The sequence below is a fragment of the Pteropus vampyrus genome, unplaced genomic scaffold (genome assembly GCF_000151845.1).
Source record: "Pteropus vampyrus isolate Shadow unplaced genomic scaffold, Pvam_2.0 Scaffold11, whole genome shotgun sequence".
Classification (NCBI taxonomy): Eukaryota; Metazoa; Chordata; class Mammalia; order Chiroptera; family Pteropodidae; genus Pteropus; species Pteropus vampyrus.
In genome coordinates, this window is record NW_011888792.1 from 2,797,102 (window position 1) to 2,812,506 (window position 15,405).

The following is a 15,405-nucleotide window of genomic DNA, read 5'->3' on the forward strand; positions in this document are numbered from 1 at the left end:
CCAGATTCAGCAAGTAAAAATACAAGTTGTCCAGTTAAATTTGGATTCAGATAAACAACAAATGATTATATAGTATAACATGCTCCAAATATTGCATGAGGCATATTTATTATTAAATTTTTTGTTGTTTATTAGAAATTCAAATTTAACTGAGTGTTCTGTATTTTATTTGGCAATCCTGCTTAAGACTAAACTCCTTTCGACTTGTCTTGCTACTTGAAATTCACAGAATCAGGAAAAGGACAGAAAACTAAAAGGAAAGGTGAAGGGTAGAAGTCAGGTGAAATGAAAGAACAGAAAAGAAAAGGAAATAAGATGGGAAGTGAGAATGAGGTGGGAAGTGGAAAGCCACACTGATGGCAATGAACTTTTTATTTTATAATTTTTATTAGTAACTTTTTTATTTCTGCATTTTCCCACGTCCCTCAGTTATTTCCTTTAATCTCCCCTTTTCATTTATTATAGGGCTCCCAAGAGTCATGTTAGAAGATGGTGTGTGTGTGTGTGCATACGTGTGTGTGTGTAAAGTGGGTAGTGAGGAAGGGAAATGTCTCCTCAGGGTCAAGTCCCCAGCCTTTCTGTAATTCATCATCTGTGAAATGTCACTTATAAATATCACCTTTCAGCTACCTGTACTTTGCCTTTAAAGAGATCGAGGTTCTTAAGTGCCGAAAAAACACTGACACTCATTTTGGAGGATTATCTTTATTGTGGCATTTTAATCGTATTTTTTGTGTAAAACAACTTTTAGGGATTTTGTCGTTGTTTGTTTTGTGTTTTTTTCCATGCTTTTAGGTGAGGGGTAGTGGGGTTAGAGGCTGGCAAGGAAGGAATAACAATAGATGTTCTTTATTTAGCCATGCATTAAAGTAAGAAAAAGGCATTCATCTCTGACATTTATTTAAAATTTATTATGATTTATTATGGTAAGAACAATTAACATGAGATCCATCCTCTTAACAAAATTTGAAATCTTCAAAAAAGTATTGTTGACTATAGGTGCAATCTTGTACACTAGATCTGTAAAATTTATTAATCTTGCTTCACTGAAAATTTATGGCTATTGATTAGCAACTTCCCATTTGTTCCTTCTCCCCAACTCCTGGCAATCACCATTCCACTCTGTGATTCTGTGGATTTGCTTATTTTAGATACTTCATGTAAATAGAATCATATAGTATTTGTGACTGGCGTTTTTCACTTAGCATAATATCCTCAAGATTCATCCATGTTGTCATATACTGCAGAATTCTACCCCTGCCTGCTTTTTAAGGCTATTATTTCAGCATATGTATATATCACATATTCTTTGTTCATTTCATTTATCAACAGACCCAAAGGTGGTTTCTACATCTTGGCTATTGTGTAGTGCTGCAATGAACATGGGGGTGCTAATATCTCTCTGAGATCTTGATTTCAATTCTTTTGGATTACTACTTGTAAGTGTAATTGCTGGATCATAGGGTAGTTTGATTTTGAATTTTTTGAAGAATCTCCACATTGTTTTTATTTCACTTTCAACTGCATCATTTTGTATTCTCACCAACAGCGTCTAAGAGTTCCAATTTCTTTATATCCTTGCCAACACTTGTCTTTTGTTTTATTGATAATAGCTGTCTTAATAGGTGTGAGGTGATATCCCTCTGTGGTTTTGATTTGCATTTTCCAATGATTAGTGACATCGGGCACCTTTTCATATACACGTTGGCCATTTTGTATGTCTTCTTTGGATGTGTATTCAAGTCTTTAGCCCATTTTTAAATTGGGCTATTCGTTTTTTACTGTTGATTTGTAGGAGTTCCTTATATATTTTGGAGATTAATTCTTTATCAGACATTTTCCAATATAACCATTTTGAAAATATTTTCTACTATTCTGTAGGTTGACTTTTCACTCTGTTGATTCTTTGCTGTGCAGAACTTTTTAGTTTGATAAAGTCTCAGTATCTATTTTTGCTTTAATTGCCTGTGCTTTGGTATCATATCCATGAAATTATTATGAAATTATTCTAGACCAATGTCATGAAGTTTTTCTCCTATGCTCTCCTCTAGATTTTAAGTGTTTAATCTATTTTGAGCTGATTTTTATGTATAGTGTAAGATAAGGGTCCAATATCATTTTTTTTTGCATATGGATATCCAGTTTTTCCAGCACCATTTGTTGAAGAGACTATCCTTTCTCCATTATGTGTTCTTTATATGGCACCTTTGTTGAAGATCAGTTAACTATATATGTGTGCATTTATTCCTAGGCTCTCTATTCTATTCTATTGGACTACGTCTGTCTTTATGCCAGTACTGTACTGTTTTAATTATTCTAGCTTTATAATGTATTTTGAAATGCCTCCAACTTTGTTCTTCTTTCTCAAGATAGATTTGGCTATCCAGGGCCTCATTTAATCTTTGCAACAATTCTTTGAGTTAAGTACTTTGTCACTACTCTGCAGATGAGTAAACTAAACTCAGGAGGAAAAGCAACTTGCCTAATATATGGTAGCTAGTCATGGCTGGAGCCGGGAATGCATTTGAATGCTGTCTTACTCCAAAGCCAGTGCTCTTTACTATTACTTACACTTCTTATCAAACGGGGAACTAGGAAACTAGGAAACTGTGAACTTGGACACATATGTAAAATTAGGCAAGTTTCAGGATTTTTACTCATTTATTCACCTGAAAAATATGTGTAATAATGTTTACTTCTTGGATTTTTTAGGAAGAGAATTTAACAGCTTCCTGAAAAACAATATAAGATTCTTAAGAGTTAGAGTTCAGAATAATGACAATTTCTGAAAAGATCTGAATTGGCAGATTTTCTGTAAAAAATCTGCTCCTTAATGATCTCGCATTGAGATGAGAAATCAAACCTAAGCAGACCCATTGGTTTCACTCTATACTCTAAATTAAGTAGTTTTAAGCCCCTCCCTCAACCTTCCCCCGAACAGTGTACATCCTAGGAAAGCTGCCTTTTTATTGGTTAAATATGTTGTCAGTCACATGGCATGAAAAGTACTGCCTCTGCTCTGTTTGCATTTATGAATTAACAGATGTGCTTGGTTTGAAGAAACGGATTCATTTCTTGATGGGAAGAAAAATCTTGTTTAGCTTTTCACTTATTTTTTTATGTATAGGATTTTCATTAACTTTGGACCAGATACTTGCCAGGAAGAATGTAAGGTGAGTAATTGCGTTTCTTTTAATGTAGTGCATCTGTGAACTTCAGTGCAAGTGTGAAATTCGGTGGTTCTGTAATTTCTTTATATTGTTGCATAGCAACATTTGTTTATAATTCAAAATGGATATACTAGATTAGATCATTCAGTAGTTACTAAAGTCATTGAACTAGAGTTTATAAATAAGAGATAAAAAAATAATCTTTGTTATAAGAGGGAAGAGTTATTTGTTCAAAATACCCAAGAAACATTTGTATTATGTACCAAAATATGTATCTGTGAGAAAATGATTCAAATCAATGTTCAGGTTTCTTTTGTACTTAAATGTTCATTTCACAGTTTCTCCTGCCATTATTATGTGAGAAAAGAGTAAGGAAAAATTTTAAAACCTCAGAAAGATATAACCTGTTCTCTGAAGAAAAGGTGTTAAATCATTTTAACTGTTAGGAAATGGTAATTCTGTGGAGTGCATACTATTTAAAATTAACAAGCAAAGTTTCTATTTTTGTTTTCTTTGTCCTTTGGCTTCATTCCATACCATATAAGGGAACATATAGAGATTTATCAATAAGGAGTAATATTTAGAATATGAATAGCAATTAACTTATGTCATAGCTCCTAATTACTCATTATGTGCAGTCTCGACAAATGCATCAGGGAATTTAGTGTGATGGTGGCAAGCAGGATGGTGTACCAAAACTTGTGTTAAAGAATACTTAAGTTACCAGGTAATAAAAACTATAAGCACAGGCATTTTTTATTTGTTTTCCCTTATTGTTTCCAAATCAATTAGTGTTTTCTTTCAGGTTCAATTTCTAATAATAAATGACTTATATTTCTTAGTTGATTAAAGCTTAGTGATGTTTCCTCACCTGGTTTATACAGAGTGACTGATTTGTATATTATTATACTGGCTAAATGTACACTAAGAACCATAAAAATACCATTTCTCTTTTTGAAGCAAAATTAATGGGTTTAAATAATCTTAACTTCAGAAAGGACCCTAGAAATCACATAAACCATTGATCATTTGAATATAATAATATGGCATATTAATTCATTATGAAGGAAACAACAGTTGCTGTTTGTTTATGTTCTTTCAAATCATGGATCTGAAATTAAAAAAATCTTTCAACTCTATGGGTCAATTCAAGATTCTTAAAGATGAGTGTATTATAAGCTTGATACATGTTTCCTAAGCTTAGAGAGAATAGGGGTCACCACTCTTCCTTTATGTATTCCTTCCTCAGTTTGAGTTTGTGCTTAAACAAAAAGGAAATCTTTTTCCTCTCATCTAGCATCCTGTGTGATCTCTCATTTCCACCTCCCTTTAAGTTTGTTCATTAGTTTGTTAGTTCATTTATGGATGTAGCACATACGTTTTTAATACCTGGTACATTTAAATAGCTGGGCACTTTGCTATTTGCTGGATCCACAATAGTGAGCAAAACAGATACAGTCCCTGCCTTCATGGAGCTTTAAGTCTAGTTGGGGAGAGCTCATTAGTGAACGATATTGTTACAAATAAACTGTGAAACATGCTATGAAAGAAAGTATGGGAGGCTGTGAGCACACATAATAGGGGGATCTGAACTAGTTTGAGTAGTTAGGAACAGTGTTCCTGAGGAGGTGATATTTGATCTGTCATCTGGAGGATATGGAGGAAAAAACTAGGAGACAGGGGTGAAGAGAGGATGGAGAACATTTCAGGAGGAAGGAACAGCGGGAGCTAACTAAAACTGAGGAGGGAAGAAGGGAACATAAAGCATTCAGGGGACTGAACTAAGGAATGCTAGTGTAGCTGGAGCAGAAAGGGGAAGAGGTGAAATGAGCTGAGCACAGCTAGCAGGCTGAGGTCTTTTAAGGGCCTTGTAGGCTATGGTGGGAATGTGATCTTCCAGTGATGGAGCTGCTTTACCTTCACATTCACGAAGGCATACCTGGGAGACTCATGATGGAACACCAGCCACTATAAGCCTAGGGCTTTAGATTACTTTTCAGGTATTGCAGAGATCCCTTTTACTGGAAAAGGATCTGAATATTTCAGTGACAGTGTCGGTTTAATTATGTTTAAGCCCATGTTTCTCAGTTATTTCACACAGATAGTTTTAACCAGATAACTTTTTTAGTTCCTACTTTAGTCTGGAGATTATGTAGTGATGCAAAAATGCATATACATTTTATTTTTGGTTGATATTATAGCTTCCTATAAAACCTTATTCAGGCTTATGGGTGAGGGCAAGGCCTGTGTAAGTTAGAGTTTATTTGAAAAAGTATAGCAGCACTATTGTATGTTCATAACAATAGAGTCATTGAAATGAAAATACCCTGTGTTGTCTACTAAAAGTTTCTCATTAATAAACACATGGAAATTTTTAATTAGTGGAGCAAGTCTCAGGCTAAGCATATTAACGATATGGTAGTTTATTCATTCATTCATTCATTTAGATATTTTTATTCAATAAACATTTATTAAACTCTTTTACTAGATATTTCCAAATGACTTGATAAATTTTTATCTTATTTAGGTAAAATATATCTTATAATTTTCTTTTTCATTCATTAAGACATTTTAAAGTTTAATACTTAATTCTGTATCATGAAATATGATTTTTGAATAAAATTCAAATCAAAGAAATTTTAAAAATCTATTGTGGATGGTGATATTAGAAAGCTTGAGGCTTCTCGAGAAGTATCATCTGGGCATTAGTATGTCTTTCACATGTTCAGTTACTTTTTAACTTGCACTACAGACTTTGAAGTTTAGGTAGGTAGAACTCTTTTGGCTAAAGCATATCTCTTTTATACTTATATAATTACTTTGATCGGGGCTTCACTTTTGCTGCTCAGGAAATTAAATTTCTTAGTACTCCTAGATGTGATTGGGCTCTGAGGACTAATTCATGCTCATCCTACTCACAAGAGACTTAGTATAAATCTGAATGCTAATTTATAAAATTTTAAAGGAAAGCATCTTTTAAAAAGAATAAATTAGAAAAATGTATCAAAGTAATGCATGTACATGGTTTTAAAAATCAAATGGTACTAAGACACATAATACATTGTAGAACAAATTGTCTCCTGTTTAGTCATCTTTTCTCTAGTAACAAACAACTTTAATATTCCAGAATCTGATGACCTCAAATATTTATTTCTCAAACATTACATGTTGACAGCTACAGGTAGACTGCTATTCAAGTCCTACTTCAGCTCTGTGCCCATGTCTTCTATTCCAAGACCAATACTGAAAGAACTGTTTGGGCATGCCATTATCTTAATAGAGAGAGGCAAGAAGTGGCAGACATATGCAGCTCCTCTTAAAGTTTCTGCAGAACTAGCACTCTGTTGCTTTCACTCATATTCCATTGGCCCAACCAAGACACATAGCCAAGTGTGATGATGGGGCAGGAAATATTCTTCACCTATAGGGAGGTGCTGAAAGGTTTATGGCCAGGGGTGAGGTATATACATCTCTGGGATTATTTCCAGGAGGTTGGGAACAATCATACAATCCCCCACAACTGCCATAATATTTAAATAATATGCACAGGTGATTTGAATAATATACATAGATGATTACTCAATTTATACATTTTAGACAGTATCTAACAACTTCCTTTTATTATTGACAAAGTTTCTGTCTCTAACACTGCCATCACCTTTCTTTCCTTCATGCCCCTCCCCTCACTATAGTTATAGTACTACTTTTAGTTAAATCTGTGCTTGCATCATTGTGACTGTGCATATATTGTTCACTGATAAGCCAGTTAGTATACTATAATTGTTTCTTTTTTAATACAGCTCTTTATTCATAAATTAAAAATTACTGTTTTTCACTTGAAATATTTAAAATATGCACATTCTGTATTCTTTTCACAAGTCCCCTTATCTAATATGTAATGTAGTCTCTCAAATCCTCTTTTTACCTAGAGATCTCTCTCTAGTTCTTTAGATCCTATTTTTTTCTCTTGCTCCAGTCTGGATTGATTCTCTCTAGGTCTGATGTGCAGTAGTCATCCTTGTCTTTTTTTTTTTTTTTAACCACTCTTCTGAGTTAGAGCCTCTGTTTATTAGAGCCTATACGTTCCTCTTTCTTGGTTTTCTCCCTTACTTTCCTGGAGCACATCCTCCATTAGCTTCCTGTGAAAGAGTGTGAGATACATTTTCTGAAGCCTGGCATGATTCTTGTTTTTTATTTCTGGCATCTGATAGGACATTTTCTTTATCCCAGACTCCAAAATTTTACAAGTACCTTATCTCACATATATCAACTCAAAATGGATCACAGAACTAAATGTAAAAGCTAATACTTGAATATTTCTATATGAAACACAAGAGAAAATCTTTGTGATGTTATATTAAGAAAATATTTTTTAGACAAAAAACATAGACAATAAAAAATATATTAGACTTTATGAAAATTAAAACTTTTGGTTTTTGAAAGTCATCATTAAAATTAAAAAAGACATAGTATGGAAGAAAACATTTTTAATGCATATATCTGACATAGGACTTGAATTCAAAGAACTCTTTCAACTCAATAATAAGAAGACAATGAACTTAGTTTTAAAAACTGACAAAAAATTTAAACAGACACTTCACAAAAGAAAATATATATTAATGGTCATAGGCATAAGAAAAGAAGCCCAACATCATTAATCATCAGGGAAATAGAAATTAAAACTACAATGAGATAGCAACCCATACCCGTTAGAATGGCTAAAATTAAAGAGACTACCAAATGTTTCAAGAATGTGGAGCCACAGAAAATCTCATATACAGAAATTTATCGTCAGGTTTTTTTTAAATAAAAAAAACTTGTACTGTATGACAGCCACTCTACTTCTGGATGTTCACTCAAAAGGAACAAAAACATATTCCACAGAAACCCATGTTTGCAGAAGTTCTTATTTGTAGTAGCCTCAAACTAGAAACATCATAAATTTTCATCAGTGGGTGCATATATATCCATACACTGAAATTTTCCTTAGTAATAAAAAGGGCTGAACTATTGATACATGTAACATTATTAATGAATTTCAGTTATTATGTTAAGACAAAGAAGCCAAGTACTGAAGAATATGTTATATGATCTTATTTATATTTCTAGAAAATGCAAACTAATCTAAAGTGACAGAAAGCAAGTCCATAGTTGCCGGTGGCTGAGGGAACATCTCTCCACATTAAAAGTGCATGGGGAAATTTGTGGGACGTAGATATTCTTTATCTTTATTGTGGTGGTGCGTCATGGGTCTATGCATATGCCCAAACTCATCGAATTCTACACATTGAATGGATGCAACTTATTGTACTTAAAGTATACCTCGATAAAGTTGATAATGTGAAAAAATAATTTTATGCATGCATAACAGAAGCTAGTAGACATGGTTACCAATTTGTCGTCTTCAGAAATTCTCAGTAGATAATAGGGATTGTGTCACAAAGTGAATGGTGCATTTAATTTGTAACTAGTTCCATATAATTACTTCTAAAGCATTTTATTATGATATAGATTTAATAACTAGCTAAAATTGTTTTACATATAGATCATGATATAGATCAATATGTTTTTCTCTAATTGTGAAAATATTGAGTTTATATGATAGCAATACATAATAGTCTTAGGAATCTCTAAGTATAGAGTTTGATCTGCATTCTCATCTATAGATACAACTTATGAAAAATTTAAAATATACAATAAACTTTAAAAATTGTTATGACATTTTTGACACAATTGGAGATTAAAACACTGACATAATATTTTATGTTAAAAGAATTATTAATACTTTATAGATATAATTGGGCTGCTATTTTAAAAAGTCTTTATTCTTTAGAAATATATACCTAAATGATATAATTTCTGATATTTTCTTCAAAATATACCAAAGAGGGGAAGTGAGCTAATAGGTGAAACAAGATTGGTTATGACTTGATAATTGCTAAAGCTAGATAATGGCGACAGATACTTGGGGGAGGGGGTTATTTTTCTGTTTATATATGTTTGTAGTATTCCATGATAAAAAGATGTGTATATCTTCTAACTCAACAATTTCATCTCTAGGAATTTACCTAAGGAATTTCTCAGACTTATGAACAAATGGTGCATAATAATGTTCAATGTAGTATTTAATTGTAAACATCTTAGATATTTAATAGGAATTTGGTTAAATAAATTCATACATTCGAGTGATACAATACCACATGGAATTCAAAATTATGTCACAAAAATATGTAATAACATGGGAAAATATTTAAGATATATTTTTAAGTAAAAATATTCAATTTCCAAAAACAGAATGTTTATAAAAATCTCTTTTTAAATTTTATAAAAAGGTAATTATATGTGGTGTGCATTTGTGTATAGCGTGAAACACTGTAAGGATATATATTATCATTTATATCTTCATAATTTTCAGAAATATCTTTTTGGCAATTGAGTCTGTCTTTTTAATAAAATGGGTTGAATATTTTTACTTTAATATCTTAACAATACAGTGTATTATAAAATTTCATTGTAAAATATTATTTTATTTCCTTGAAGAACATATATTACTTTTTAAGTCCGAAGTTCACTATTAAAAAATGGATAGTTTTCAATGGGCTAGTGGTTATCATGGGGGACGCAAGAGGGGGACTTAGATGGGGGGAAAAAAATTTAAATCATTTCTTCAATTTAAATAAATAAATAAATAAAAACAACAAAAACAAAAACAAAACAAAAAATGGATAGTTTTGACAGGTTAAAGTTCTGCTCTGAGATGTAATAAATTGAAATATATTTCTTAAATCTTCATATGATCTGAAATGTAGATATTTTTCAGCATCTTTTTATTTCATTTTTTCTTGTTTCAGCTCTCGAACATCTTTAAGTAAAGAAGTGGTTATAAAGAGTGGTAAGACCTGTATTTGCTCTTATGATTCCTTCCGGGGTTGAGGAAGTGTTTTGTCTATGATGGCCTTCCCTGAACACTGGTGCTTGCATCAGGAGTTTCCCATGTGAAGATCACTTAAACTAGTGTATTCTAAATTATGAGCCAAGAGAGACTCAAGTCTGGTGTATTTCACAGTGCTTAGGATATTATTGTCACTGAATTATATTAATCAATGACATTTAGTCTTTGTACTCATGTCATTTTTTTGACAGATCACCAGAATAATGGAGATATGAAAACAGTACAGAATTTCACAACCATTCCAATTGCTCAGGTATGAATATGTTAGGAAACTAGATTGTATCTTTTAAAAGTTTTAAACATTTCAATCAGGTCAGAGCCACTGTGAAAATAGGAATAATTCTATTAATAAATAAAATTCTTGCTTGAACTTAGATGGGGAAGTGTGTTATGGTAATCTTATAGTTGAGAAAAAAACTAAAGTTTAACTTGCTCTTGTATATTTTCATTGCAATGTTAAGTTTTACTTTTGTTGCTTTCCAGACAGGATCACTGGAGTACCAGTTTATCTTTGGTTACTGGCAAGCTTGGATTGCCTCTGCTCGTTAAATTTCTCTTTTATCTGTATTTAGGCTGGAGTAATTGGTATGGAATAGTTAATCTAGATAAGTGGATCTTCTTTCCCATATAGACCTTTTTCTGTGACCTCTAGAGTCAGGTACTGAAGTGCGTTGTCTTAGGCTTCCTGGAAATCAGCAAGGGCTTCTCAGGTGTAGGACATGTTAGAATACCTTGGTAGTTTATGTATATTAAATGATCTGGAGCTGCACTGTCCAGGGTAGTAGCCACTAGCCATATGTGGCTACTTAAATTTAAATTCAAATGAAACAATATTAAGTAAAATTAAAAATTAAACCCCTTAGTTGCACTGGCCTCGATCCCAGGGCATGATAGCTACATACAGTCACTGGCTACTGCATCAGACAGTGCAGGTATAGAACATACCCAATATTGCTGAATGTTCTATTGGACATTAATGGTTTGGGGAATTGTGCTTGATTTCTAAAAACCTACTTTCTTTGTTTAGTGTGTTTCTTTAAGTCTTGCATTATTTGAGGTCTTATGATATTATTTTCTGATGAGATTACTGCCATTAGTTTAATGCCATGGTGAATTTTTAAAAAATTAATAAACTTATTTTTTAAAATAGTTTAGGTTTATGGAAAAAAATTAACAAAAAAGTACAAATGTTTCCCATAAACCCCCTCAATCTCTCCCTTCTCCAATTTCTCCTGTATTTAACATCTTGCCTTAGTGTGGTACATTTGTTAAAATTGATGAACCAATATTGATATGTTATCATTAACTAAAGTCCATAGTTTACATTAGGATTCACTCTTCATGTTGAACATTTAATGGGTTTTAATTAATATATGATGATATCTATCTACCATTACCATATTATACAGAATAGTGCGGTGCTCCACCTATCTATCTATCCTTTCTTCCTCCCCTAGCACAATGACTTTTTAAAGTCTATATTGATAATGTTATTTGCAAAGTTGTTGTTGTTGTTGTTGTTTTTCAATTTGGTCTTTTCCATTTTTGGTGTTTTGTAGAACTGGGTTCTTGTACCTTTCTGATGTACCCATCAAATTAAGCTTGTTAGTATGGACTTTGGAGCTAGAGAGAAATCAGAGTTTCAATAGATCGTGAATTAGTCCTTTTACTTCCAAGAAGCCTTTTGTACCATAGAAACTAATTTACCTCTTAAATTTTGTTTATTTGGTTATTCAGGCCCTCCACTATAATCGGAGAGGACAAGAGCATTTAGAAAAAGAAACTTGGAATGCATTCAGCCATCATAGCCTGGTTAATGTCTCCATGGATGGAAACCCCTGTATTCTCTTCTGGGCCAAAAGAATAACAATTAAATTTAAGAACCAGATCTGGCTGGACTTTACAGATGAAGCTTTTGGCCATAAGGCTACAGTGGATGCTCATAATTCAAATTGCAGTGAAGAAAGTGCCACGTAAGTTGACTGTTTTGCTGGAGGAAGCCCTTAGGGCAGTTGTAGTCTATTAACGGGGCAGTCCAGTTTTCTGTCATTTCAGAAAAAAGAAGTAGGCTCCTTTGTACATGACCCTGACACACATCTTTGAGGAAATGCTTAACGTCTAAAATGGAAAAACAAGTCAAAAATTAATTTTTAAAAATTTGTTATATTTTTTCCCAGCAATTTTCTTCAGAACCCTTTAGCTGGTTGTTGTAGTACCCGGTGGAAAATCAGGGTTCTGAAGATGAAGGTTCTCAAACTCATTCTGAAAAAGAAAAGGATTCCAGGCGTGGCATCAACTTCAAATGTGAGGCGTCAAACGACTTTTGTCCCACCAGGAAGGAAGTTACATATCTAGGACTGTTACAGAAGTTACAGAGCACAGTCATACCTATTCTAGAGAGTGAAACAGAGATGGGTGACTCTAGTGGCAGATGTTTGATTCTGGGGAGTGTTTTGAAGTTTTGGAACATTGTTTGCAAATGTGCAAGTGTACTTTCGAATGTCCAAATTTTACAGATTTCTTTAGGACATTTCAAAATGGTTAGAATAATAACTTTTGATTTGAGATAAGCAGATTAAACAAATATTCCTTTTGAAGAGAAAATGAATTTCAATTCCTTTCTCTGTTTTTCAGTCCAGGCAAAAAATTTTTTGCTCGTATTTGTTTTGGTCCAGGGGGAGGAAGTCTGGCATGTCCCACTACTTTCTATAAACCTCCTTGCTTTCAACATTTGCTGGTATAATGGGGGCTTTTGGAAGATTCTGTTCTGGCTTGGTATAGATGGACAGAATGCTTTGTATAAACTATAGTGTGTGTGTGTGTGTGTGTGTGTGTGTGTGTGTGTGTGTGTGTTCTTTTTATATTTATATCCTTTGGCTGGAAATACTTCTTTATTCCTGAACTTCTCATTTAAAAATTCTTGATGATGAGTAAAAATGAATTATATTAACATAAACTTACAAGTTATATTACAAGTCTTGGTATCTTGTTATTCAGAATAAATATCTCTTGTTAGGGAATTAGGGAATTGTAATTATAAACATCCAGAGTTCTCCCAGATTTGTTTATTCTGTTAGAGCAAGACTATCAAAGAGATCCAGCCCTGCTAATAGCTGAGAACTTTTTCCTCAGGCTCTAATTAATTTCCTACAGGGCACTTTATTTGTGGTAGGCTTTGCAGAGAGAGGCTGATTGCCTGGGGATCATCTTGCCTGTCCATGGCTGACTGACCCTCCTTGATTTCATTTATCATAACTCCAGGGGTTTTGTGAGGAAGATCAGGGGACCATAGCTTTTGGCTGAGCTTTAGAAACCTTGATGATCATTGAGAACCGAGAGTCAGAAAGAATGAAAACTTTGCTTCTAGGCCCAGTTCTGCCAGTGAGCTCTGTGACTTTACAGGCTGGAGCCACAGTAGGATCATCATCTGTGAGATGGAGATGGTAGCTTCTATAATTGTAATTAATAAGCCTTGAGTGCCTACAATGGGCCAGTACCATGAAGACTTCACAGGTACAATGTCTGTTATTCCTTACAACACTATTGTGAATAAGTCTCTGATTGACAGGTACTATATTATTATTCATGTTCCAGGTGAGGAAGTCAAGGCTTGTAGAGGTTAGAAAATTTGCTAAGATCATACTTGTATGGTATTAGAGCCGATGTCTAAAACATCTTTAGCAATGACATTTTACCTCTTCTCTCTTGGCTCTATGTCATAGGGTTGTGAAAATCAAATAAGGAAATGCATGCATGAGAACTTTGAGAACTTATCAAGTGCTACTCAGAGTAGTAGATTACCTTCCTAATATACCAAAGATAACTAGGGTGAATTAATGTCTAGTTACCTGGTAGAGAGGCCTAGGGAAGCTTTGGTTTCCACAGTGCACGCATTAATGATTGGACAGGATCCTTTTCTTCTTGGTCACAGTCCTAGAATTCTACCGAGGGCAAGAACTGAGTGTGTAGCATCAACTTCCTGGAGTCCTGCTCAGGCAAGTGTGCAGGCATCCTGGAGAGCCCACCCACAGGGATGAGTGGGAGGCTTCCCAGGATGTGAGGCATTAAGGACCAGCTGCTGAGACTGAGTGTCCTTGATTCCTGAGAATGGTACAGACTAGTGAAATATCTTTGTTGCTCTGGCTAGGAAGTCTGATGTTCTCAAGAATCAGGGAGTCTCTGAAAGGAAAAACGCAAGCAAACCCATGTAAGGTCAAAAGCACAGATTAAAAAAAGATGACCATGTTTTAGCACTTGGAAACAAAATGTTCAGAGAAAGGCAAATTGTTGGCAGACAGATTTGCTACGGAAGTCTTTTTAAATACCAAAAGCCCTACAAATAGACCATAATCCTAGCATCTGTCTGTATTTTGAATTTAGGCAATTATAGTCTCAAGAATTCAAAATCCATTTTGAATGTGGGTGGGTAGGGTGCTTAGAAGAGTGGAAGAAGCTCCTTTTTGAGTGACTTGCTAGGTTGTATTTCTCCTTGTGTTTCCAGTTTATGGTGCGGTGTCTGGCACTTAAAAGGTTCTCAGTGAATGATCGTTCAGTTTGCTTTGTTGAAATCAGGCTTCATGTTCTTTATTCTGCAGTGAGCATGTTAACAGCTTTCACTGAAATCAGGGCAGCTGGAGAAAGTTCTTGGAACATTGGAAACATAGAGGCTTAAGTTCATTTTAATAAAATAAACTTCTGTTGACATTTCTGTTTTTTGATAAGTGGAACCAAATTAATGAGGTTATATATGCGTGGTATTTTTTCAAACTTGTAATCGGACATATTATAACTACTCTTGCTTTGTTGTTTTTATAATGTATACTGAGGTGTTATATAACTCTTATACACAATATTGTCATAGCATTGTCATCCTTTGAATTTAAATTTTTTACATTTTGTTATTTTAGTTGTTCGGCTTTTTATCACTCCTATTTTTAACCTTATTGAAATATAAATGAAATATACTAAACAGCATATATTTAAAGTGTACAGTTTGATCAGTTTTGACATATGTGTACACCCATGAAACCATCACCACAATCAAGACAACAAGCATTTAATCATTCTCAAAGGTTTCCTTGTGCTCCTCTGTACACCATCGCTCCTGCCACTCCCACCTCTCCAGGAAACCACTGATCTGCTTTCTATCATTATAGATAAGTTTGTATTTTCTAAAATTTTATATAAATATAGTCATATAGTATATAGTCTTTAGTTCGGCTTCTTTAACGTTAGCACAATGATTTCGATATTCTGAGTTGTTGCATGTATCAAAAGCGTATT

General features: G+C 33.7%; 1 protein-coding gene across 13 annotated transcripts in view; it reads left to right on the top strand.

The window, feature by feature from the left end:
- Nucleotides 1-15,405, top strand: part of ATP6AP1L (ATPase H+ transporting accessory protein 1 like) — a 40,808-nt gene that overhangs the window by 11,492 nt on the left and 13,911 nt on the right. For 5 of the 13 annotated variants that reach the window (XR_002777153.1, XM_023523091.1, XM_023523088.1 and 2 more), the window contains 4 exons: nt 3,044-3,173; nt 10,022-10,062; nt 10,314-10,375; nt 11,860-12,095. Coding sequence is in view for 12 of the 13 variants with exons in the window: in XM_023523091.1 (XP_023378859.1) it covers nt 3,079-3,173; nt 10,022-10,062; nt 10,314-10,375; nt 11,860-12,095 (434 nt within the window). In the remaining variant the exon portion in view is untranslated. The remainder of the gene's footprint in view (nt 1-3,043; nt 3,174-10,021; nt 10,063-10,313; nt 10,376-11,859; nt 12,096-15,405) is intronic. The other 8 variants (XM_023523110.1, XM_023523118.1, XM_023523115.1 and 5 more) reach the window with 3 other exon arrangements.